At 40.0% G+C, this 27383-nt stretch overlaps 1 protein-coding gene across 2 annotated transcripts in view; it reads left to right on the top strand.

The window, feature by feature from the left end:
• The window catches only part of LOC121185886 (mannosyl-oligosaccharide 1,2-alpha-mannosidase IA), a 166300-nt gene that overhangs the window by 98152 nt on the left and 40765 nt on the right, over positions 1–27383 (top strand). For both annotated transcript variants that reach the window (XM_041044380.1, XM_041044382.1), the window contains exon 4: positions 12321–12401. In XM_041044380.1, coding sequence (XP_040900314.1) covers positions 12321–12401 — 81 coding nt within the window. The remainder of the gene's footprint in view (positions 1–12320; positions 12402–27383) is intronic.

Consider the following 27383-nt stretch of genomic DNA (forward strand, 5'->3'; position numbering starts at 1 on the left):
ACATTCTTAATTATATTACAGTGTCACCAGACAGCCACTAACACTGCAAAGCAGCTTGTGAGATTCATCTGTTCAGGCCTGTCTGTCATCCAGAGCTCAACACATAGTGACAGCCGGTCTATAACTTGTTAGCAGTGAAACAAGGGCAAGAACAGCACTGCAGTATTACAGATGTGACAGTATTTGCAACACATTTCAGTCTGTGTCCCCTCGACCAGGAGGTTTGGACATCAGCCGCTGCTCATTGTGATCAGCTTTCACAGAATTTGTTCTTTCTGTGGGAATGAAACCAAACGCAGCTGCTGAATTTACCACTTTTAGATTCCAGCTAAGGAGTTTAGTGAGGCAGAAACAACAGATTTGAAAAATTCATGCCAACAGAACAAATGAAATTCTTTGAAATGTATCTTGACCATATGACTTTGAAACGAGCTACAAGCGGCTCCTGATGCAGATCCTGATGAGCAGCTCAGCTAACAGACTGTCCCATTCTGGTGGCAGATCCAATTATCAAGACAAAAGAAGCTCCAGAATGTTTCCGCCAATCTTAGCTTTTGCCATATTTTTCCACAAGCTGTTGTTGCATAAAGCTTGAATAAGTAGTTGGCGTTGTCTCTGCCAGTTAGCGTTATGGGGGTTCCTGAGTCTGACTAGGACTTAACAAAATTTTTTCTGTGGTATTTCTGTGTTTTTGGCATAAATTGTTATATATTGCTTTATCATGGGGATCTTCTGTCAACAGTCTGGACAGTACTAGGAAAGCTGTGGTCAGGTAATTTTTCTTGGGCAGGTCATCACAGCTTTTCTCATTTAAAGACAGTAAGACAGTAAGAGTGACTAATGAAGACTTTAAGACTAGATTGTATTCCCTCATGTCGCCTCCAAAATTTTATTATTCTTCTAAATCTCCATCATCCTCCTTCTACTGTTTTGCTCAGTGTTATTTTCGTATTAGTTAGTGTCTGGATCAGCACTTCTCATCCGTCATCATCAGGAAAGCTTCTAAATTACGGTGTGATTAAGCCACAGATCATTTTAGCCAGACGTTCTGTCTTTTTGGGTTTTCATCTACTTTCTATCATTCTCTTGTAGTGTAGAAACACACATATTGGCCTGGCCAGATCTACTATCAAAAAGAAGAAAAACAAGAGCTGGACAATCTAATGGGCAGGCTTGTCAATCCAGTTGCTCCCTTCATTGATTTTGTAGATGATGTTTTGCTGATGTTACATGGCTTTTGAAGCTATATTCTTAGTGAAGAAGGTTATTTCATACAAAATGTATAATTTATAGGTGTAATTGATGACGCTGAATAGTTCAGTTGTGCTTTGTTCTTGTTCATTTTTAGAAAACCAAACCTAACAATTTATTTGCTAGTCTTTAATGTGACAAAACAAGCTTGCAGGCTGACTTTAGGCTGTCTCTGTTGTCAGCTGAGCAATAGGTGTCACAATGGTTTTAGGTTTACTCTGTAAATATGTGAATGTGTGTCAAGTGCTGTCGTATAGAACGATCTTGTACAGAAGATATAGTGTGCACATTATTCTCAGTGAAATCTACTCTGACTTCACAATTGTTGCTGTGCATAGATTAAAGGGTCCCCCTGAGTGTTTGTTGATGATTCCCATGAAGCCTCTTAGGCGTGACTAGCAACATGCACTGGCAATAACTCCTGATACACCACACTGAAAATCTCCTGAGCCAAACCAAAACGGCAAAGCGACTGGGTAATTAGCACATTCAGGCCTATAATTCCACATCTCATATGAGACGTGAGAAGTGTGAAGTCTTGTGGGTGACCAAAGAAAGGAGCTGTGTTTTTCTGCAATGGCGCGTGCTGCATTTTTCTGCCCCTGAGCAATTCGGGAGTGCAGATGTTGGCATGTGTAAGCAAAGCATCACTAAACAGGGCAGAGTGCACGAAAGAGAGACAGCAGTGTGGGAGTGGATGAAACCCGCAGTGACATGAAATGTGTGGGAGGTGCCATCAGAACAATTGTGTTGTGTCTTTTAAGGCCAAGACATAAGACCACAGAACCAGGTAGGCTATAGATATTTAGTCACCATGATAAATCCTATTGACCCTGATCTGACTTTTCCTGTTGCACCCTTGTGAGTTTTAAATGTGTGATTTTGAGTGAAGTTTCTTGATAACTATTGGAGAGATTATTATGAAATCTGGTATGAGCACAAATACGTGCAAATGTGATGACACCCAATTATCCTCAGATGTACCTTGTATTTAGTGCTCATTAACAAATGTTTACATGCTAACATGCTAAACTAATATGGTGAACATGATCAGGATTATACCAAGTATCAGCTTGTTAGCATTGTCATTGTGAGCATGTAGCTCAAAGCACCACTGTGCCTAAGTATAGCCTTGCAGAGCTGATAGCCTGGCTCTACACTCTTGGCCTTGTTTGTTTTGGGCTATGTTTTTATCCTGCATTCAGTCTTGTGGTCTGAAATGTTAAGAAAAGTGCAGTCAGGCCTGTTTTAGTCACTATGAAACAGAATATTGGAGTATTTTTTTTAAATTGTGGTGGAAGTTGTACATTGTCAGAAGCACACATCTCTCTGAAACATCCTAGAACAACAACAAAAAAAAACAATCCCTCAGATCTCCCAGAGGCCTCCTCTGTCAGCTTGAGATGTCTGTATACATCACAAAGTGCCTGCATTAGCTTGAGGTCTCAATTTCATTACACACAAATCATCTTTGCAACCGTAAAGCATTTAGTTTGAAAATAGCTCAAGTGTATATATCAGAGCTGTAATAATCCAGATGTAATTTTCTTTTTGGTAGAATGAGCACAGATACATATCTTGTTGTTGTTGCTGTTAATCTGTTCAACCTTAAAAGGATACTGGGCCCAGAGGCCGGGAGCGGTGTGTGCTGCCAGTTCAGATACACAACTTTCTTGCAGACTCTCACACAAGACACACTCTTTTCACGCAGCAGAGAAAGTTTGGTGAGGGAGTTGACTTGGGAGAGGAACTTAATCAAATCATCTGAGAGATTGCCGGCAGCGTCTCACCAACAACTGAACAATATAGTGTGTGTACTGAACCACAACACACATGTGAGAAATGGAGAGAAATGTATTGGTATCTATTTCTAGCATAATTGCCAAAGAAAAAGTTGTTGACTGAGTTCAACTTTGCATCCGCCTTGGGCAAATATAAAATGCATGTGTAGGTTGTTATCCTAAAATATTTTAAGGATTCAAATGTATTCTGAATATATTACATATTTTTATGACTCTAGTTTTTTAACTTGGATATCTCATCATATTGTTGAGGCTGATATTCAATCTTTGGCCGTCCTCTTCCAAGTTATGTATCCCAGTCTGTAAATTAGCCTGTTTTTAATTCAGTTGTTAATGAGTTGTTTTCTAAATGTACGCTCACGTTCGAATTTGAAAGTGACAGCAGCTGGTAACGAGGAGACCTGGAGCAAGGTTGTTGTTTAACTCTGCAGAGCTGTTTTTTGACCCCTAATGACCTCCTGTCTGCACTAAACGAGACCCACCTCGCTCCCAGTCTGAGGAAAAGCAGTGTCATTTACGGTGCCCGGAGATGCTTCAGTGAGGACGCCGTGCCCCCAAGCTGAGGTCAAGCTGAGCTGACATTCTGTCTCTGCATGTGGAGGGCAAAGGACATTTTGTGTGGGTAGTTCATCATTACGAATATTTACCAGCACGTTTTGTATCATTCCTACTCTTTGTCCCTGCGGACTCATTTGGTAATGGCAAATCCTTACATGGGATTCAGGCTACTACAGTGAGGACAGGTTTGGCTCAGATTCTGAGGCTCTAGTTGAAATGTAGTCTTATCAATGAAGAAGGGAGAGAATATTGCTTGTTTACCTTGAGGCTGGTATTTTATGAAAAGCTTTTGAGTTGTAGGCTGCTGATAAAATATGGTTAGTTTACATGCACCGTCTTTCATATCAGTGTTTTGGTTTTATAGCCCACAACATTTCTGTTTTGGTTCCCTCTCACCCTTTCTAGTTGCAGCAAGCAGCTGTTTTAAGCGAAAAAGCTCTCATAAACCCTCTGCACACTACCTACACAGCACCACACAGCAGATAGACAGTTAGCAACTGGCTGGTGAACATAGTGGAGCAATTTTTTAGATATTGTGTTTCCTGCTTGTTGCTTTGCAAAAAAAATCAGTTAATGCAGGTTTAAATATAACATCAAATAAATCAAATATTTGCTGCTTCTAGCTTCTCAAATGTGAGGACTTTCTGCTTGTCTATGTTTTATATCACTGCAAAGGGAATATTTTTAAGTTTTGACCTATAAGCCTGATGAAACAATCAGTTTGGCAACCTCAGTTTGGGCTTTAGGAAATAGGTGAATTTTTCACTACCTTCTGACATTATGTGGAATAAATTATTAGTTGACTTTTTGGGGGGAAAATGAATGAATTCATAATGAAAATAATAGCTAGGTGCAAATCTTTGAGGCAGAAAGTCAGAAACAGGATATTATAAGAACTCCAGTTTCATCACAAGAACCCCCTCTGTTAAGAAAATGACCTGATTAGATTTCAGAGCACCCTCCTGCATAAATCTGCAAATTAATTGAGAAAAGCTGATTTCCTTGAAGCAACTATAAGTCATTTAGTTTCAGTCATATACCACAGAAGTCATGTGAAGACAAGTATATTGAAACAGAAATGTTTATAATTGATGCATTAATTAGCTCAGTTAATGACCTCATCAGCATAATTGGGCATTTAATACATCACCCTGAATATACTGGAACATTAGGCAGCTCAAGTGCATCTTATTTTTTCTTGTCGGCAGTTTGGGAGCAAGCAAGACTCCAGTGCCGGTGAGACAAAGTGAAGGATGTGGACCCAGTCAGTAAGGCCAAATACAGTGGGAGGTATATGATGAGAGACGGAGGCAGACAGCTACACACAGAGTCAGGAAGAGGGAAGATGGACTGCAGCGGGGTGAATAATAACAGCAGAGTGAGAGCGTAGCAAAGTCCCACGAGACCGAAGCATTATCATAGAGGACTCGGTGGGAAGCGGCTGCATCCCCCAGGAGTTAGCAGAGACCTGTACACATAATTCTGCTCTCCTGATTCTGTATATGTGTGTGTGTGTGAATTTGTGTTTACAGATGCAGAGAGAGAGCAAGAGCATCAAAAGATGAAGATGAGCTCTGAAAATAGACAGATGCAGAGCAACAAATATTCCAAGATGCAGAGGATGAGAGAGAAAAAGATAGACGGGTGATAGGTTGGGTTGTAATTCAGCTATAATTTATCACCCTGGCAGATTTGATTAATTATTCACGAGGCTGTTAATTTATCATTTATTAGATTCAGTAGAGATGTTTATGATATCAAGTACATTCTCTCTTTTGTGTCCATGTGTCTTTATGATGATGTTTAGGGAGTGAGCTGCTGATTAATTACCATATTCTACAAACTTGGTGTTATCAAAGAAATAAAATAAATCATACCTGATGAGAATTGAACCATTAGCCAGTAGTTTATCTTAATGCTCCTTTGCTCCAACCATTTAATTAGGGTTTATTGGTCTGAGATGGGAATAGGAAGCATACACCCCTAGCTTGTAAAAATGCATCATGGGGAATGTAACAAGAGCGTAGCAGTCAAGTGGAAAAAAAAAAAAAAAATAGGAAAAAGAAGTTGATGTATTGTGACTGATAACCATTACCGTCTAATGTCTGTCAGTTAAAATGCTATTTGAAAAATCAGAAACAGTCACTTTAAATTTCAAATCAACACAATGAAGATGGGCTTCAGAAAGAGACACGACTCCCTGGTGTTTTGATTGTTGCTGAAAAATTAAAATTAAAAGGCTCTTCTCACTCAAGCCAACATAAGCTGTTCTTGATTAGGTTTTTTTTTAATTAGGTGCATTATTTTGTGTGTCATTAGGTTGGGTTCAAACAACAATGCTGCACTGGGTAATAAAATGAAATGGCACCGTCAGTCTCTTGGAACATTCTAATACACTGTAATGATACATGTCTATTGAAAAAAACCATTAACTTTATTAGACAAGCCTCTTTTAACAGCTGATGTGGTAGTTTTAAAGCAATCTTGAAAATGCAAATATCCATAAACAAAATGATCTAATGTGTCACCGCAGTCACCACGCTGTAGTCTATTTAAACTCAGATCAAACAATTTAAAACTATAATGTTCTCATCACTCACTCTATACAATTACGTTGATGTCACCCACCTAAATATTGAGCTGTGTGGGCTCATCATTTGTGAGGTCCCTCTTTTTTTTTTTTTCATTGGCAGGAAGTTAAGAGCTCCCATTCCATCAGAGAAGGGTGCTTAGCGTGCTCCAGAGGTTAACGGTCATTAACGCTAATGTCGGAGACTGCTTTCTCAGCTTGGACGCTGATCAAGACTGTAATTACTGTACAATAAGAAAAAAAGAAAAAGCAGCATTGGCTTTGTGTCGTGAAAGCAGCTGGGTGGAGACGAGCAGCCTTGGGAAACTCCTTCCGACAGAGGCAGCTGCCTTGAGTGTGTAGCATGCTAGACTGATAGAGGTTAGAGTAGAAGGATCTAATTGGTCCTTTTTCATTTCTCCATGTTAATTAGCGATGTTAAGTTAAATAACAGCCAGTGAGTGTGACTCACCAACTCTGGTAGGAGAGGCAATCATCTGCTTAATTTTTATCCCTGGCTCATTGGGTCACTTTTTTCCTGTCATATCAGTGTAATTTGGCTTTGAAATGTGAGAGCGAGTCGAAACCTGGATCGCGGCGATGCCGAGAGTCATCTGCCCAGTGACAATGATGCCTCTTTATTAGCAGTAAATCATTACATTAGCATCTGAGCAGGACACACCACTGGGCAACAGTCTCGTCAGCTCCTTGGCACGCGGCAGCACAGCGGCCATGCCAATCAGGCTCATGTCCCGGGCAAATCTGGGCTGAATCCGAAGGCAGTCTTTGCCATGGCTGTTGAATACTCGTCAACAGAGAAACCAGCACCATACACAGTTAGCAACATTGCATGGTGCTGGTGGAGCAGAACACCTACAAGGTATGGCAGTAATGCATCCAGTGAGTCATTACACTCATTAATTAATTTCCTTTTCTGGTGCGGCTCCTCCTGCACAACAATTATTTATTATACAATCAGACATTATGTGGAACAATTAAAATGCAAATTTTTGTTCTAGTATTGTGCATATCAATGGTAACACAGGGCACTTTCACACCTGTAGTTTGATTCATTTACAGGCACTTTCACACCTGTAGTTTGATTCATTTACAGGCACTTTCACACCTGTAGTTTGATGTGTTCTTGGCTGGCCAATGTGGCAGATGTTAGCTACAGCTATGCCCACACTGAGGCATCACCTCTTTTATGTAGTTGGAGGGTGTGTAACCTTACCTCAGAGGGCACGACTGATTGTAGCTGAGGCTAAGGGAGCTGCTGGATGGTCACTCCAAACTTTACGGCTGGCTGTTTGTTAAACTGCAGTGTCTTGTTTTTTGTTTCTACACGCGTCAAATACAAGAGATGCAACGCAAAGGTGTGGAGGATTTAGAGTCATTTATGGGTAGATTTTGGCGGAGATGACAGCAACGTAACAAACATAAATTAACTATTAACTACTACTAATGTAACACATTATTTTTTGTGGTTCGGTAATTAGTAAATAAATGTAAGTAGTATTAATCTAACCCAACAGGTTAGGTGTGAAAACACCCATAAACTATGCGAAGAGATGTTCAGTCAGATCCTTTACTTGAGTAGTTATAGTAGATGTCAGCTTGTTTTTCCTGAACATTGGAAAAGCTTTATGTCTAACATGTTTGTGCAAGTCAGAAGTTGTTTTTATTCTAACGCTGCAACACTGCAATGCAGATTTGTTGTTGCTGTTCGGTAATCATGCGCCAGGCTGAGAAATGAAGGTAGACAGAGAAACTGGAGGCAGAGTTTCACCTCGGTGGCAGTGGCTGTGAAAGCTTCTGTGTTTACTCTGACAGTCCCGTGTTGTCGCCTAATTAGGTCCTCAGCTTGAGCACTGTGAGGAGAGACAAAGAAAAGTTAAAAAAAAAAAACAGGTGTTATTAACTTTACCTGATTTCTTTGTCATGCTTGTAGGAAAGCAGTTATGCTTGCTGCACCGTGCATAAACGTGCCTTGAGGGGGCTGCAGCACAGTTAAATTGAACTCTTTAAATGTCTTGGCGTGGGCAGAATACTTTCACAATTGCTTTTTTTGGGGATAAATGTGGTTTTAGGAGTCCCTTATGGTTTTCTTATGATTGATATATCATTTATTTGCAAGAAAATTGAACATAGAACCTATAAAACATGCCTAAAACTGTATAAAATTGTGTTAAACTGAGATAACACCACTAGACTTAAGACGGGGAAAGTGAATGATTTATGTTGACATTTCCCACAATTTTCTTTGATCTGGACTAAATTGATTTTTTTCTCGAACATCATGAATGTATCTTTGTGCTTTCATTTAGATGAAAAATTGTTTTATGATAAGAACTTAATTCATCTTTGAAACTGAAATACAACAATTGAATTTGTTTTTTTCTATTGTTGTCATAACTTTATTAGAATTATAGAAAGAAAAGGGGGTATCATGATATTTCACATCATCCAGATATCTTTGTCCAATTAATAGCCCAAGTGCACAGCCATGATAGCTTTTCAGTGTTATTATTTTGTGTTTTAATCAGAATCTAAGCTTGGATAATGAATAAAAACACATTTCTAAGTGCAGCAATTTTTCTGCTGATTTGGACAAATTAAAATGTTAAGCTGGAAAAAGCATTTCAGATCTAACCAGTTCCACAGTCAGCCTTCGAGTCAAATCCAATCTGTTGTGCTGTTATTCAACTTTACCTTCTGTACAGCTAAAATAAATGCAGAATTTGTATTTATTCATATGAAAACAGGCTCTCAGAGGACTTTGCCATGGTTTCTAATCTTTCTTGATATCTTGCTTATGATGTGACTATTTAATAGATTTATGTCAGTATAAGTTTTGTTGTTTAGTGTGCGCTTTCAGAGCCTCAGGGTTTGATTTTTTTATTTTATTTCTTTTAGTGGATTTAATCTGAAGGGTTGCCCCATTTGCACTGAAATAATGTTTTATTTGTTCCTGAGAAATACATCAGATGCAAACAGAAAAATCAACAAAACCCTTTTTATTAGAAGTGGTGCCTGCAGGTTTGTTCTATATCTCAGTGCAATTTGTTGGATTCTCAGATCAGTATATATTGAAGTTTTATGGAAAGCCTGGTGAGTAATTTATTGGGCCTGTGTAGGGAAGTAAAAGTCTGATTAGCAAAACCTTTGTCAGCATTTCTTGTCCTTCCTGTATCTTATGCCTGTTGAGTGACACGATCACTGGTGATAAATAGTTACTCCAGTTCTAATCACTACCATTGTAGAACCATTAGTGAATGGGCCAATCATTTTAGAGTTGGCAAGATGCTCAGCCGCCCTGCCAGAGGCATCGGCATCGCTTTGTCTCCTGAAATGTCATCAGAGTGCTGACTTTAGGAATGGAGCCAGCATCTTGGTTATACAACACCCCTGCGCTTAATACCTGAGTTCATTCATTGAGTTACATAACAGTTGACAAGGACCCTGTATGTTAAAGGAACAGTTTGAAATTTTGCCAAAAGTTACATGAGAAGATTGATACCACTCTCATGTCTGAATGGTAAATATGACGCCTATGTCAGCAGCTGGTTAGTATAGGCTCTGTGCAAAGATCAACAAAACTTCTATTTCTAAATCTGACCTAATATTTACAGAACAGACATGAGAGTGAGATCAATCTTCTTACCCATCTCTTTGCAAGAAAGTGAATTAGTGTATTTCCCCAAGTGTAAAACTATTTCTTTAAAGAGCACAGTTTGTTAAAAATGTGTTTGTTGCCAAGCTGCTGAGATGTGAAGTAGTATTTTGCTGGCAGCATCTAGTATGTAGATTAAGAGACAAACACGTTTGATGATTATTGATGCCCGTTATTGATTTACATTAAGTATATTAATACAAAATAGGATTAAGTATATAAATATTTCAAAGCAAAGATATATATGGAGATAAGTGATACCAGTGAGCAGATGCCAGTGACTTCTCCTCTCTATGCTGTTCCTCGGAGTGGAGCTAATTGCTCTCTCTGGCACCCAATTACAGTTTCCTTATCATACACACTTGAGATAGCAATTTCCTTCTCAATGGGTCTCCAAGTCAATGAGTACCAGTCTGCTTCAACCCTCAGCTGGCGTAAGATGCAGTAATTATGGTGACATATTGAGACACATGTAGTGTTACCTCTTATTTCATATTTCATTTAGAAAAAGAAGTAGACCAAAAACATTTAATGTTGGCAAACAGAAACAGCACCTTAGCACAATTCCTCTCTAAGGATTCATAGTTGCTGCATGAGCAGATTAGATTTTTCTGCAAAATGTCTGGTGTCTTGTTTTGCCATAAGACTACAAATTCATTTGTTTCTGCACCTGCAGCTAAGAGCTGAGACCATATCTATTGAAATATTCTATTGAAAGACCTGAAATTATAAATAAAACAGAGTAGTTCAGAAAGAGAGTTGTTGGATGAAAATGTTATTTTTGTTCTTTTTGTTTCTTTACAGAAGACACGGTACACTGTTTAAGTGTCAACATTTTTCCAAAAAGAATTAGGACAGGTTTGTTTCTACTTGCTCTTTCTTCTGATCATTGTTAAGCTACCTTAGGTAAAACACAACACTTTGTGGTTTTCTCAGCAGTTTAAGCAAATGAAGGTCCAAGCTATCAGCCACTATTTGAGAATTTACAGTGTTAGTTATCTGTCAAAATAATCTGTCAATTATTTTATCTGTATTAATAATCAGGGATTTTATTGTAATTAATCAGTCCAAAAAAAATAAAAAATCTTGGACTTACCTGATACAGAGCAGTATCCAGTCTAAAACGATAAATGACAAAAGAAGAGGAGCAACAAACATTTCAAAAGCACACAGCGGAGGGCTTGAATAAAATTCAACTTGAGTCAGTAAGCTTACTCTCCATTCATTGATAATGCTTTGCAGTTGTTAGAGACTCTCAGACAAAAGAGGAAAGAGGAAACTAAACTCTGGGGAACATGGTTACATGGCTTTGACTTTGGGGATTGACTTTTTGAGGCTGGCCTGCCTCTAGTCATTTATTTCTTTGGAGAGGGAATCTCCATTACAACAGGCTTACAAAGAGAGCATGGGAGCCTGGTTGTTAGAGAGACTCCCTCATAAGCAGAAATTCACCAGTCTTATTCCCGGAGAGGTTAATGGGTCCGCCAACTGCCAGACAACCTGTTCCCGGATGCCTGTTAAAAAGATACTGAACTCCTCCCTTTGAAATCAAAGTAGCAGCAACTATAAAACAAAGGCAAAGTGTAAAACGAGAGCAATGGTAAGTGAGAACTTACTTTAAATTACAGTACCTGGCTGTTTTAGGAAATTATTTAACTTTTTTGAAAAATGTTAATGTAAATATGTGCCACATTTTGTAGAGATTGGCATTTACAAGACATTTTCAAGATTAACAGTAAGAACCAATGGGTTTGGGGCTAAAAGCCATAGACAGGGTAGGAAAGTCAGAAAGTATTGAGAGGACTAAAGCTCCATTTGTTTAGTATAAATACAGTATAAATATAGAACTTTGCCAGCCTTATCTTTAAAATAATGTGAACATTAACACTAGCTTTTACAGCATGCGGGTTATGCTAATACAAAAGCTTTCATCATGTGAAGATTAAAAACAATCAGATATATCAGTTGTGACAAGACTGTCTGCCACTAGATCAGAACAGCGGTGCAGGGCCATATGCCCAGAAACACAACCAGGGGTTCACAGCCACCACTGCCCATGGCCTGGTTACACTCTGAGTCTTGGTGCCTCTGGTTCTTGTTTAAATAAGTTGGAAAGATTTATTTCTCTCACAAACATGCATTACGAATTTGCACACCTGGATGTAATCAATTTTGTTCACATACCCGTGTTTCACGGTGACTTCACAGCTTGGACCTGAAATATTTATCAGCACATCTGGGCTGTAATATACCCAGAGGTTTCAAAGGACAATTCATCTATCAGCTATCAGAGTTAAATAAATTCCACACACAAAAACCATGGGTGGAGGGAAAAAAGACAACTTACGGTGACTACAGTGTGTTCATTTTGTCCATAAACATCACTGTGCTGCTTTACCATTGACTGAGACCTTGGTTAAATATGACATTTGACAATTTGATCTCTCTCTCTCTCCTGGTTCAACAGAACGGCGAGGCGTCACTCTTTGAGGTGAACATCCGTTACGTCGGCGGGTTGCTGTCGGCGTACTATCTGACAGGAGAGGAGGTAAGATTAATGTCTGTTATCCACCTTTTCTGGTGAGATCTGCTGCTTCCTTTATCCCCCAAACAGCCCTGCAACTTGAATGATGAAGAGAGTTTGACTGCATTTGTGTATGTCAGTGTGTGTATGTGTGTGTGTTTTGTCACTACATAAAATAATCTCACGCCACACAAGTATTTTCAGGGTTTTTTTTTTTGTTTGTTTGTTTTTTACATAAAGCTTGTTGTTTTGAATTTTTACTGATTTTGATTGGAAAATTTAGGATTTTCAAAATGAGGTTGATTCAAACATATTTTCACTCCAAAAGTTGTTGTGTTCACTGTACTGCATAGTAAATAAGGCCCGGTTGCGTTCAGGCGTTCAGTTGACAAACTGGTGCAGGATGTGTTAGCTTGTCTTAGAGGCTGGCGGTGTGTCGGTGCGGTTAGTTGAGTTTGTGGATGGCTAACATTAATCAAGCTGTTGATGGTCAGTAAATACTTCCTAAAAGTGGGTTGGCTGCTTGTTAAACCATAATGTCTAATATTTCCCCGTGTGTTAAATACACAAGATGTGAAGTGTGGGTGTGGAGGCTCTAAAGTCATTTAAAGGCAAATTTGATGGAGCTGTGCTGAGCAATGTAAGCAATGTAATGAGAACTGTAACTAATAACTTTCACTGTTTTGTGATTAATGAAGTATTGCTATTACTTTTTCAATGAGCAATATCTAATCAGTAATTGACTTTTTTGAAGCTGAGTGGTCCAACACTGAATGTAACTAGTTTAAGAGAGTGCAGGATGGATTGAATAATCCAGTCAAATTAACAGTTTTATTACAGGACCTCTTAATAAATGTGGGGTACTGGAGCCTTTGTGCATATGCTATCGAGTAAAAATTAAAACTGAAAAGAAAATATGTAAAATAGCTCCAAGTTACATTACTTCCATTGCATTTTTGTCACAGTATTTCTGAGCTGCTTAGAGGTTAGAGAAGTAAGTTAACTGGAACCTAGGTGGTTAAATTTGTGAGGCAAGGTGAATGAGAATTGTTCTGCTCTGCTTGAAGAACTACCACAGTTGTGTCCTTGAAGAAGCCACAGTCGCTCCAAGTGTAAAGGCCTGTGGTTACGATGGACAGCCTCCAGGTGTGAAGCTGTGAAAGTTTATGAGTGTGAAGCACGGCCTTGCCAGAAGTATGAAAGCTCTGTAAACCTTGGCTAAATAAATAAAGGTTTAAAAAGTGCCTGTGACAACCACACTGCACAAGTGGTTTAGTTCATTATCAGTGCATTGTGAAGCCACTGGAGGTCAACGTGTCACTGTAATGACCATCTGCCTGTAGCAGCCTCCTGGAGCATGCACACAACGTACTCAGTAGTTGCTCTGTTCTGAAAGCCATTCAGTGGAGGAGGCTGAAGTCTGTGCAGAAGCAGAATTAATGGAGAGAGGATCCAATGACATATGAACACTCAAGTCAGTGTAATGGACATTGATTTGCAGACTGAGCGAGTTGAGGGGAGAACAGCATAAAAATTGTCCACCACTGCTGGATGAGTGAAATATGAATACATTGCTGGAGCGCAGTACATATCTGAATCCATTATTCCACATTTGCGTGCCACTAATGCCATGCAGAGGATGTTCTTCTATTTTATTCACTGGCCCATGGAAATTTCTATAAACGGCATCAATAATGACATTATCTAATACGAGTGTGTGGATGTGAGTGTGCAAAGGAAGAGTGATGTATTATCCTTGGAGTTTACTGCCATCTTGCCATGTCACACAAGGACATTAGTACCAAATAATCTGCAAGAAGGAAATCTGTAGAAAATAAAAAATTCTGTTGCTCTTCCCACGACTGCAGCCCATTTCCCCACATCCTTTTCCTTGGATGTTCAAGCCGCTTACAGTACACTATCATTCTCCCAAGATGGAGCACGCCATCTCAGTTTCCTGACGGACGTATCAATACCCTTTACACTGGTGCAGTTATCCATCACATGACTCACTCGTGTGCTTTCTGCGAAGGGTCCCCGAGAATGAGATTTATTGTTACGTGATCCCCCTCCCCACGATTTCCCCATTAGGGTCTGTTGTTCTGACTCTACTGTTCCATCCGAATGATAAAACTGACAGTTTGAAGGTCTGTTGCTGCTGCAGAGACTTAAATCACCCGAGATACAGTGTGTGAGACTATTATGAGATTGTGGATCCAGTTTGTCCAGAGGACATTGGGCAGCTGGTGCTGCTGTAAATGATTGCTGGGGAGTGGGTGATGATTATGGCTCCTTGCGGGATGCAGTTTGCAGGAGAAGTGCTTGGAGCGGAACTGGAACAACACCTGACCATTAATAACCTCCTGTTGTTTTGATCGTGTGTGTGCACTGTTTATATGTGTGTGTTTTCTTGGGGCTCCAGAAGGATAATGGTTAGTCTTTATGGAAGCAGTCCCCAGGTTAAACGTCTTGTTCAAACAGGTCTGGTCGCCGCCACCCGAGCTCCTTTCGCTGCTCTTTCATCATTCACCGTCACACACACACACAAACCTTGCCAGGCCAAACGTCTCTGACAGAAGTGGCTATTACTGTAGTACTACGTTTGATGTGTGTTGTGCTGTGGTGTGCCTACCTATATGGCGATTTTTTTTAAATATTTATTGTTGGATTAATAATTTTATTGTTTTGTGCATAAAAATAAGTCAGAAAATAGTGACAAATGCCCATTGAAATTTCCCTGAGTTCAGAGTTACTTTCTGGGCACCCACTGTTGGTGTCAACAGAAAATTAACTGAGAACTCAGTACTAATTTCTTTTTACAATAAATTTGGTGCAAATACCAACTTTTGACAGTCAGAGTTGCTCTCAGTTAATTTTCTGTTGATTGACTAATTAAAACAGCTTTCCTCAAATACTTAAAAATTCATGCGTTTTCTTGCCTCCGCATCTACATATGAGCTCCTGGGTGTTTATCATGGGAACATTTCTTCTACGTGGATCAATTTGTATGTAGTTCAATGTTTGCCTCGGTACATACAAGTGGATTAGTATGCGTGTTCTCTCAGGTGCTTGTGCATATTCGATGTGCCCCTTCACCTCCATATAAAAACATGCGTGCTTGTATGTTAACTCTGCCTCAATTTCTCCACTGCTTGCGTGCACACTGCATGCCTCTGTGCAGCCTTGCGCGTGTGTGTGTGTGCACTCACAGTGTGTTTCATTTGTCAGTGTCCGTTTATATGAATATAAACGTGTGTGGTGTTGAGACCATGTTGTTTCATCCCCTTCCCTTAGCAAGAACAGAGAACAGTGAAGGGAAGAAGGGGGGTGGGGGTGGGGGGTGGTGAATGAATTAAATCAGCCTTGTGTGAAAATTGCCCATGGGCTGAGCTGAAGCAGCAGGGACAGAGGGAGGCAGCAGCCGGCAGAGGAGAAGAAAGACGTGTGTTCATATGCTCATCGGCAAGAGGAAAGAGGAGACGGCGAAGAGAGGGAGAGTGGGATCAGGAGAGGAGGAGAAGAGAGAGAGGAAGTGTTTTCATATGCTGATCAGCATACATGAGAGTGCAAGAGAAGGTGATACAGAGAGAGGGGAGGATTAGAGACAGAGCAGTATATCTAGGGACGGAAAAGGGGTTGAGTGGCCCAAAACTAGTTCATCCTCTTTCATCCACACACAACAGTTACATGACACTAAATACAAGGTTCACTAACTTTTGCCAGTAAATACACAAAAAAAAAGTGTGAGAACCCATATTTTCACTCACTTGTCGCTCACTAATAAATGTGTTCGTTTATAGTTTTTGTTCTGGTTAAAGACAAGCCAAAAGTTTAAAGATAACAGTAATAATTTCTACTGGCTGCCTTTAACGACTTGGCTTCATAATCGTCCTATAAGAAGGAATCCTCCTGACTGCAACATCAGCTGAGAAGAGAAATCTTGCTGTCAGTCGGGACTGCATCTGTAAGATTTAGATTTAAAGATCCAACTCAACTGCCAGACTTAGTTGTTGTTTATTTGGTCATAAGACTTATTGCTGTCTCGCTATATCCTTCTTATTAACTGGCTTTTGAATCATGGTTAGTATTAATTAAATTATTATTCTCTCTTTTTTTAGATGTAGGGGCACCAGCATGACAGGGAACTAGTTTCATTCAGTAATATGAGGCAGTTGTGGCTCAACAGGTAGAGCTGGTTATCCACTAATTGCAGGAGTAGTGGCTCATTCTCCAGCTCTTCCTGTCAAGATGTTGGACGAAGATGTGGACAACCTTGGGCAAGACACTGAACATCGAGTTGCTCCAATTGTTTACACCTGTGCCTTTCATGGTAGCTGGCTTCCACAGGTGTGTCATTGTGTGTGTGAATGTGAGGCAAAATTGTAAAGAGCTTTCGCATAATTAATGCAGTAAGTTTAATAGGAATGGAGGATAAGACTTAAAATACCGGAAAACATTGAAAAAATTATCCGAATTTATAGCAAACTGTCAAAAGATGGTGACAGGTCTTTTTATAGCGACTGAGTTTCCAGGTATAGACTGCGGGTTGTTTGGCCAGTGACAATCCATCAGCCAGATACAATTTGAATATAGTTTTCTCTACATCTCATGGAGTTTTCAGCTGCACTGTTGTTCAGAGAATTTGAATCCTTCAGCAGACCAGGTTATGATAGACAGCTGTCAGTCCCTTTGTTTATGAGAGACGGGTGGGTGCGTATGCACATGATTTATTTACACAGATAAACAGACTGACTCTAACTCAAGAGGTATGCACAATGTGTAGGAAGAGTTAGTCTGTTGTACAGGAAAAATAAATAAACATCATTCCTCATATTTTGATAGTAAGCATGCATTGTGTTAGATTATCATTCAAGCTAGGTAAATTATTAATTATATAATTTACTTTTTCTTTTTTTTTTCTTTTTTAACATGGTCAAAAGTACCACGCAGCCATGTCAAATTAAGTGGAAATAGAGGAGTATGCTCTCAAAAATTCCAGTTTTTCTGGGGAAGAGCCTCTAGACTCCCCATGTAATTGGTCCTCTCCCATGTGTGACGGACTATTTCTACCCATGAAAGATGCACAGAAGCAGAGAAGAAGAAAGACAGACGAGATGGGCGAGAGAGTCAAGAGGCAAAGAGGGAGAGCAAACCAAGACGATGGACAGAGGAAAAAAATAAAAAGTAAAGCCAGAGATGGAGGCTGGGAAAAATTATAGTGACAGGGTGAAAGGGAGAATGAAAAGAGAGGAATAGACAGAAAAGAGCCAGAGAGAGAGAGAGTTTGTATTTTTGTGCTATAGGCAGGTAAGGATTAGAAGTCAGACATTACAATCATTGGTAGCAGCCACATTATGAACCTCATTTTACTCTGCAAAATCCTGTCAGGCCAACAAATAAAGGTCAAAGCTCTCGTTCTAAAAATAAACTTTCTGCAAGACTAGGCACAGCTACTGATATCAAGGCATATGTTTTCCGAAATGCTGCTGTGGCTCTCCCTGGGAGGAAATAAACACTTCTGTTATCTTGTTACCTGGATATTTCTGTTCTGGGTCAATCACATTCACGCCTATAACCGGATGTTGGTCTTCAATCCACCTCTTTTACTTGTCTCCGAGATGAGGGCTGAACTGTTTGTGAATATTTGGAGGAAATGCAAGGGCCACGACTCTAACCTTTTCTACTCTACAACACAACAACTGAACACTAAGACACTGTGACACTCTTGGCTTTGTTTTTTTTCCTCTACTAAAGTTCATAAACTTTAATTTTTTTTTTATGGCCTGTAGGTCTCTTTGTAAAATCTGGTGGCATCATATAAAAACCATAATTTTAGAGGTTTCTTTGTGAGAGAATGTGGTGTTTGAGGGCTACAGTGTTTGCACCAGTCCATGTTGTTTTCCTTCTAATTTGGGTGACCCACTTCTGTCTCCAAATATGGTTTTATTTTGGGTCACAACACAGGAGAGCGCTCACACACAGACAATATAAATACCGCACACATCACTTTGAGAAAAATGCTGTAAATTGTAAATTTCTCTCAGAGATGACAGTTTCTGTATTTGAATGTTTTTCTCTCTGCCATAAAATCATTAAGTCACATCATTAATGATGCCGGGTGAAACTGAGTTGTCATGCTAGTTTGCAGTGTGTGCTGCATAACAGAGGAACAAAGTTTGCCCTTAGAGTGAATGATTTGACCTTTACTTGCCTCCTTGAGAAGCTCCCGCAGAGCAAATTGATATTCATAACATAGCTAATGTCGCCCAGTATGTCTTAAGACTCAATCAAAACCTGATAACGCAGGAAGAATATGAAAATGATCCATCTCTGTGCGTGTGCCTGCACGTCTGTTGTCTCTCTTTCTCTCTATGTCTCTCATTCTTGCGGCACCTCCAGAAAATTTCCAGCCCCCCTGACATTTTCTGCAGTGATGCAGCTGAATTCAAAATGGGTTATGTTTTTTTATATTTCATATGTTTATACTATGATAAACAAAACATGTTTTAAACATTTCTGAAAATGTTACAAAATTGATGGAGTGAGATTTTAAATAAATATTCAAGCCTTCGGCTGTATGTCCTTTACAGTCCATGGTGGAGCCTGCTGTGTTCTGGTGAAGTTGCATTTTTCTTTGGCCCACCCAGGTTATTTCTTGTTTTCTGTGCTGAAAACTCCAAAACTCTAAAACTCTAAGTTTGACTACACTGAACTGACGTGACACAGCAAAGATTTTGTTTTGCTGTCAAAGATAACACAGTGCCTGCTGTGGCACAACCATGTACTGTCCTTCTCAGACTAAACAATGCATGCATGAACACGTTATTCAAGAGCTCATAGATTGTTTGTTGAGGATGTGAGGATGACAAACTTGACTGCGACACAAAGTACTCTGCTTTTAAAGGAACAAGAAACAGGTAATTTGCTTAGTCATGCCTGACGCCAGGCCCCACCACACCTTCTGGTAATGTTTCCTCCTAATTTGACCTAATTTCCAACGGCGCTACAGCCGCACCATTCGCCCCTGGTCACAATATTACCCAAATGTCAACTGTCAGGCCATATGCACCTGCACCATGCAGCACTGACTGTGTGCTTTGAACTTTGTGGGGCTGATTCACAAACATAATGTGCTCTGAATTAATTTTTTGCAGAAGCACCTGGGTGCAATTACAAAGTTTTTTTTTTATTTTTTTATCTTGTTTATATCAGTTTGGTAGAACTGTATTCTTAGAGTTTGCTCATTGCTCTTTGCAGATTTGTAGCTTGGCCACATGCTCTGGTTCCTCTTTGACTTTCTCTTTAAAAACATTGTTTGAATCACTGAAACATCATTGACCCAGAAATCAAGTTAGCATCCATGCTGCACAGGTCTGATTGTGGATCATTTTCCCTTTCTTTGAGCGTAAGCAGCCAGTGACGGCCCTTTGGGTCTGCCTGCTATCCTCGTTTCTATCACCCACTGTAACAGCTGGCAATAGAGAAATTATATAATCCCTCCTGCTGTAACCAGGTGTCCTAGAGGAAAGGGTTAGGCTATAGTGATAAATTTATGCCAGGTGATTTTCTTTGTTTTTTTTCCACAGTACGATCAGTTACTGTATATGGGGAGCCTGTTGAATAAATCTGAGCCAGTGGTCCAGTGAGCAGTGATATTCATCAGCGTGTGCATGGAGAGGATCACTTTTCAGCCATCCTTTAGGGAGAGACAGGGATATACTCTCCCGCCAGCTGAAGGGTACAGTGCCTTTTCTGACACCCCATCCCCCCATCACACCAGCTGCCTCTTACATAAGCTGTGCTGAGAGGCAAAGAAAAATGGGAAAATGAAGTCTGGTTGAAATGGGTGATATATGGTTGGCCATTGCAGGTGGGGGAAATTGTAGATTTAGAAGATTTATTGTGTAGATGATGCTGAGTATGTCTGTGGTGATTATGTGGAAGAGGACTAGTGCTTCCTGTGATTTAAGAGAATATATGGGATAGCTGAATTCACATAAGTTAAAATATCTGTCATGGTCTGTACACTGGTTTTGATACAGACAATCAAGTACCCCACAGGATGAACTGTAATAACTTTGGTAATCTCCGGGCTTTTTAATCTAGCACCACCATCAGGTGAAAATGTGAAACAGCCTGACTGTACTGTATGTTCGATGCTAATTAGCAAATGTGAGAATGCTAACACAGTAATATAAGCTGGTGAACATGGAAAACATTATACCTGCCACTCATCAGCATATCAGCATTTTCATGGTGAGGAATATCTCCCCAAATATCTTTGGGTTTCGGACTGTTGATCGGACAAGACAAGATGTTACCTTAGACTCCTTGAAAAACACCTTACAAAACTGCAAGAGACATTTTCACGATTTTCTGGCATTATATAAACTAAATGTTTAATCACTTAGTCAAGAAAATAATCAGCAGATTAATCAGTAATGAAAATGTCTAGAAGGTGCAGCCCTAATCTCGAATTTTGATGCATCCCAGCACCTTACAGGCGCGATTAACTGGTGGGAATTGGCATTTTCTCTTAATTGCAACTCACACTCATCTAATTTTTACTCATGTTTCACTAAATGCTATGAAATTTGCTGTTTGCAGGTGTTAGCTAATTAAGGGAAACGAACGCTGGAATCCATTTTCACAAAGCCTTGTTGTTCATAATTCTGACATTTCAATAACTTTTACACTGTAGTGAGGTAAGATAAATTAGTATAGTAAGTGTAAATTAGCCTGAACTGGATGCTTGTATCATGTTCATGTATGTGTGATCTGCTGCCTGTGTGTGAGCAGTGTTCCTGCCTGTGCATTTTATCTGTTTGTCTCCTTTTGCTGAAGAGCTGAGACGTGGTCTTGGAAGAAATTTCATTTCCTCAGATCAAAGTGGATCATCATAATCACACAGTAACCTGCCGCGCTCCGTAGTACCTGCCGCAGGCTTAGCCGTGAAAGGAAAGCTCCCTATCCCAAACCCTCATTCTGCTCTGTGTACAAACACCTAATCCCATTTGTGCAGAGTTAAAATAACTGTGCGCCGCTCCACTCTTACATCTTTCAGTTTTATTATGGAATTAAGAGGCACTGGGTAAGAACAACATCTCATAACCAACAGCTCACACATCTTGCATTATAGCTTGTTCAAATGTTATATGCATCAGAGCATGCAGCTTACTTAATATTTGTTTGGGTCTTGTACAGTGGCTAATAATAACTCACTCTTTGAATAAATCTGTCACTCAACAAGCTAGCAGCTTGTTTGCCACAACTGCAGCCAAGCCGAGCTTCTAAGGATACGCTTCTGTGGCTGCTTGAATTATTACACAATTAAGAATGTGAACACTGTTTTTAAGCTCCAAGAAAAACACAGGATCCTTTTCTTTTCTGTATATTGTCACCCTTGATGTGTCCCCACCTTCTCTCAGTCAGTCTATTAGTTTTCGTCTTGTAGAAACCCTTCAATTAGTCTTTTTTTTTTCTTAGCAGTACATAACATTCTTGCTAAAGTAATTGGACTCAGCTGGAGAGAGCTTTGGCACTAGCCCAAATGAGCCCAAACCTCAATAGAAGCCCTGTAGAGAGACTGATGAAATGTTTTTTTGTTTTGTTTTTTTTTCCTTCTTTTTTTTTTTTTTCCTCAAGTCATGCCAGTCAGAAAGGACGCGACACAGGCCAAACCAATCAAACGCAGGGGATCATTAGGCTGTTCTTAATGATGTCAGCCTTGTAGCATCCAGGCCTTTCGTTCACATTTTGCATAGCTCACAGCCCCGGGGCCTTATTTACAGGCTTCAGTGCACTTCCCTGGCCATTAGCAATTAAAGGAGAGCAAAAGAGCCCTTTCGTGCCTTTGAGGATGAACTGAAGACATTTGAACAAAATCCAAAGTATTCAAAATACACTTTTGACTGACAGCAGACAGAAAAAAATGTGAAGTAAAAAAGTGTTTTTAGCTTGGAAATATTTCCTTTTCACTCAAGGCAAGGGTTGTTTTTGGATTTTCTACCACCCACAAAGACAAAATGATTTGATTTAGTAAAAGAGGCCCATTATTGCCTCAGTACACTATACAGCATTATTTAAAGGGTCAACAAGCTGGCTTTTAACAGTGAAAGTATTGATCCCGATGGCTTTGGCCGCAATCAATGCCTTCCTGGAAAGAGAGAGTCGGTGCGTGGTGGGACTGGTGGCTGATTTGTCACTAGAGGGGTTGAAAGACTTAGATGATGCACACAGATCATGTAGATTTGCAGTCACTTTAAAATAAATGAGGAAAAACAAAATAAATTCCCATTAGCAACCAAAGTTTATATAAACACAGTAGATGTGAAGGCTCAGCATTTGAATATGTTTAATTCTGCACTGTTGTTTCCCTTGATTTGTATATTTTCCAAATATTGTTTTTGTTCATTCAAAGTGAGTAGATGTGTTGTGAGGAAGCCAGCAACGGGTTCAAATTAGGATATGAAAAATAACCACAGCCAGACGGACAGTACATGCAGATTTGCCAAGGGTCTTTGCAATGGTTTTGTGGAAGCTGAAAGGAAACAGTGAAACATGAAAATTTGAATTGATAGCATTTTGTTTTTCAAGCCTAAACAGACACCGTGGCTCATACTTCCAGGAAGGTATTTTGAATTCATACAGTGTTGGCCATAACCGCTTTTTATTCAAAACAAGATCCCATAGAATTGGTTTAGATGGCTGCCGCTCAAAACATGAGCGAGACAGATAAACGCATGTGCCAGTGTGAGTTTGTACATCTTTGTTTCTGTTTGCATGTATTGTTTATATACAAAACAATAACTCCTCACCAAATATGAAATCTGCAGCACACTGGAAATGATGTCCCGCACTCAAACAACATCAACACAGTGTCACAGAGAGGAGTTTGGGACAGGGGACAGGACAGTTGCAGCCCCAGAACAAACAAGCCAGAGCAGAACAGAAAAGATTGTTGATGGCTAAGTTTATTCGAAGTGGATTTTGGGTCAAGAGGAAAACTTGAGCTGTAATATTGCCACAGAGGCAGCCTGACAACAATATGAAAAATAGTCCAATTTGGTCTAGAAGACTAAGTCTGTCTTATTGAATTCCGTTTTAGCTGATTAATGTCTCTGTTCTGTCCCCAGCACAGCGATACAGCACAAACTGCCACAGCTTTTCAATTCCAGATGTAATTGAGTGTGTGTTTTTCATGAAGCTGCAGTGGCCATTAATTAGGCACATAAAAAGTGGCACATTAATTGTGGGACAGGTTAGAAAACCTACTTGCGGTAATCAATTAGATGATAAATAATGAATGAAATCTCCCCATTTGCAGCCTGGGGAAATTCAATTATTTATCATCCTCACTTCTTCCCTGGAGGAAGCTCCACGTCTGTGTAACAGCTCAGGTAAATTATTGGCTTAACATCTTCACCACAGACGACTGTAACTTTGTGTGTGCAACAGCAAACCGCCAGCCACAGTGCATACACACACACACACATACATGTAAACACCCACGTGCATGCACGCATTAAAACACACATTGTCTTGATCCCAGGCGGAGGCGGTAATTGATCTGTTTCTTCATATTTAGTTTAACACAATTAGCTAATGGGCCAGGCCTCTTAGTAGTCATGCAAGCAGAGATTTGGAAGCACTTCCCTCAGAGCTGATGATCAGGGAGGCCATCAGGGCCCGGGACTGCAGTTCCTTACTCTTCCTCACCAAACAAATAGCCCCTTTCTGACTTAAATGTTTCATTAAAGCTGCAGTGCATGTCCTTTTGCTCGCCGTGTGGGTAATGGAGCCCAGTCTTGCTACTGCTGAGGTGTCCTTCAGCCGTCAATCAAAAGGACGCGTCCAGACATTGGTTCCTTAGAGATGTAATGATGATATATTGTCTAGTGTAAAAAATGATATTAAGTTTTCTCCAGAGTTGCAGCCATGACCCACAACATTAAGTAATGCTTTGCTTAAACTTAGTTTTCACTTCCATATTTTATTTTCTTTTATATCCTATTTCTGTCCCTTTTCTCTCCTCAGCTTCATCTTCTTTATCTTGATTGTAGCATTGCTCCATGTCCCTGCCAGCTGCCCCCTCCCATTGTACTTTCCAGGAACGGTGCTACTCACACACAAAGTGAGATTGCCCTGGGATAAAGGAGGCAGCTCACAAACTCCACCCGAGGTAGTTACGCTTCACTGTGCGTCTGAGGAAAGAAGGGACGCAAACAGAGTGTCCCCCCGGGGCCTGTGGGAGAGTCTGTGTTCACAGCACGCCTTCGGCTAAGGGAATTCATACATCTTTGGGTTTGGGTGACAGGGTTCTTTCTCTCGATCTCTCAGTCTTTCTTTAACCTGTGCGGGCAATTTACGGTAGGAGCACATGCGGTACACCACCAGTCAAAACACTGTGTCTGATGAACCGAGCAGAACAAATTTGTACCCTCTTTCAGATTTTGCTCCCCTTTGGTTTTTACAATGACCATTTTTGTGGATAGTATCTCATGAGTCTGAGCTCATGGTCCCTCTTGACTGCATGAGGCAGAACCATTCACAAAGAAACTCTCCAGGGCTTTTTCAAAGAAAGCCTCCATCTGTACCCTGACGATAAATTATAATCTTGTTTCCAGTATGGAAATGAAATATTGTTTCTTCCACTTTTTCCGCTCTTTTTATCTGCTAATATGAATCTCTTTGGTATATTTTTTTTCCCACCTCAGTTATCTGTTGCAGTGCTGTGGTCCATCGGGATGAAGGGACAAGATTAAAGATTAAACTTTTCTTCTGCGATTTCCCATGATTGATTGCTCTCAGGCACTTGGCAGTTGGAATTATGATTCCTGCTGTGAATTCATCCACTTGATTTGATTCTCTGCACAAAAATGCTTTTAATACTCACAATCCCATGGAGCAGTTTGTGTCTTAGTGAGCAGCAAGGCGGAGTATGGCCATCAGTTGACTGATGGCTCACTGCTGCTGCTGTTGACATGCAGCTTGTGTCATACAGCTCATGATCAGTCTGTGTCATCACTGTAGGTGGTCAGATTGAAGTCAGAGAACACATTTAGATATGGCAAGCACACATCACACTTTGATGGCAGCAAAAAGGCCTCCCTTGGAAAAACAAACAAACAAAAGAAATCAATCTTGTGTGTTTTACATCTGTGCCTTGCATCAGTCAGTGCAGGGCTTTTGAAAGAAATTCGCCTATCAGTCACAACCCAAGGTCTGAGCTTACAGTCTCCCTGCCTAGTCATGCAATAAATACAAAGCTGTGCTTTGTAATTTCCAGGGGAAGGTTGCAGAGTACAGTGCACATGTTCTTTTAAAGCAATCTCCAGCTTCATATTTACAGGTACACAGACTCACACAAACTACTCATGCTGTTGCACATACAGTTGTGAATGAGATATAACAACACCTGTACAGTGTTTTGAAATCAGTATAAAAACCATATGAGCCATATTGTCCTGCAGCGATAAAGCTTATAACATCAGAGAAGTGTTAATTCAGCCTTCTGTACTGGCAGATATATATACTTGATGCAATAATGCAAACATTTATCATACTCAGCCTTCACATGTCTATGGTATTTAGAGTTCTCTTGTGTAAATTGCTTTAATGTTTATGTAGCCCTCATTTGTCCTTTTCTTGTTTACCTACGCTTACTCCCTCTTTATTTGCTTTGTAGCTGTCTAATTTCCCCATGTGGATCATTAGTTTGATCTTTTACCCATGGGAGCCTACCAGTATAACCTGCTTTCTCCATCATTCATTTATGAATCATGTACATGAATATTTGAATGTTAGTTTTTCAGGTAAACAAGAAAATTAGTCACTTACTGTCTCTGCTTAGATTTTTTTTTTTTTAAGCCAGTCTTGGAAGCCTTTCCTCTCTTAGGAAAAGTGCTGCTGTGTGTGCATGACATTCATATCAGGCTACATTCTGCTTTCTTCTGTCCGTGGTAATATACAGGTGAAGATGAATGCTGACTTCACAAAAAGGATTTGTATTCACACTCTCTGGTGGCTCTGGGGTAGTGAACCCATCACTCTGAGTAGGTTAGAAATAGGATTATAGAGCATTCTGACAGTTGGGGGTGAAAAAGAGTTTGATATATTGGTTAATATGCATGCAGGCTTAAGCCCACAGTTCTGGGCCTGTTCCCAAGTCGAGTAGATCAGGTATTAACTCTGCTGAAAGCCCAGAACTGGTCTTTTCTGGAAAGTAGGACAACTGCCAGCTTTGTAGGAAGGTATTTTATCAGTAGGTGACAGTAACCAGGTTGCGTGTGTGGCATTTAGTGGGTACAAATACGGTTTGAGGGAAAGAAACCTCAATGTGTGAGGGCTCAGATTTAGGCTTGTCGATGCACACTGATATGTCTATATATAACCTAAATACACACTGGCAGAAATACACAAAGCATTAACACACACCCACAACCCCGTAAAAAAAGCCCTACATGTGGGAGTAAAGAAGGAAGTGAAAAATCAATTATTTGTGTCCCATCTGTATTTCTAAGCTCCTTCAGGGCACTGTGCATTCTTACTCTCTTTCCGACTATTTATCTATCTACCTATCTGCTTTCTTTTTCTGTCTATAGGGTCAGGTAACAAAAAGCTTCTCCAAATTTGTAAGAGCCAGGGTTTTTTTTTTTTTTTTTTTTTTTAGGAAATGAGAACACATGTCCACAAAATCTGAAGGTGATTCACAAACATACAGAGACGAGAGGAGAAAGGAGAGACTGAAGAATAAAAACTGGATCTCCTGCTGAGTTCTGAAATATAACCAGGAAAGTCGTACTCAACACACATCGTGTGTTTACTTCCTTAACTCACATCTGTTACAGTTGTTTCACTGGCTGTTTGGTGCAAACAGACACAGACTGCACAAACAGTCCAGCTGTCAAATTTTTGCACATAACACAACACAAAAATTGGCTTTTCATCAGTTCTGGCCACAGCTTTACAATGGTTGGCTGGTGGAAAGTTTTAAATGTGAAGCAC

The sequence above is a fragment of the Toxotes jaculatrix genome, chromosome 8 (assembly GCF_017976425.1).
Source record: "Toxotes jaculatrix isolate fToxJac2 chromosome 8, fToxJac2.pri, whole genome shotgun sequence".
In the NCBI taxonomy this organism is placed as follows: Eukaryota; Metazoa; Chordata; class Actinopteri; family Toxotidae; genus Toxotes; species Toxotes jaculatrix.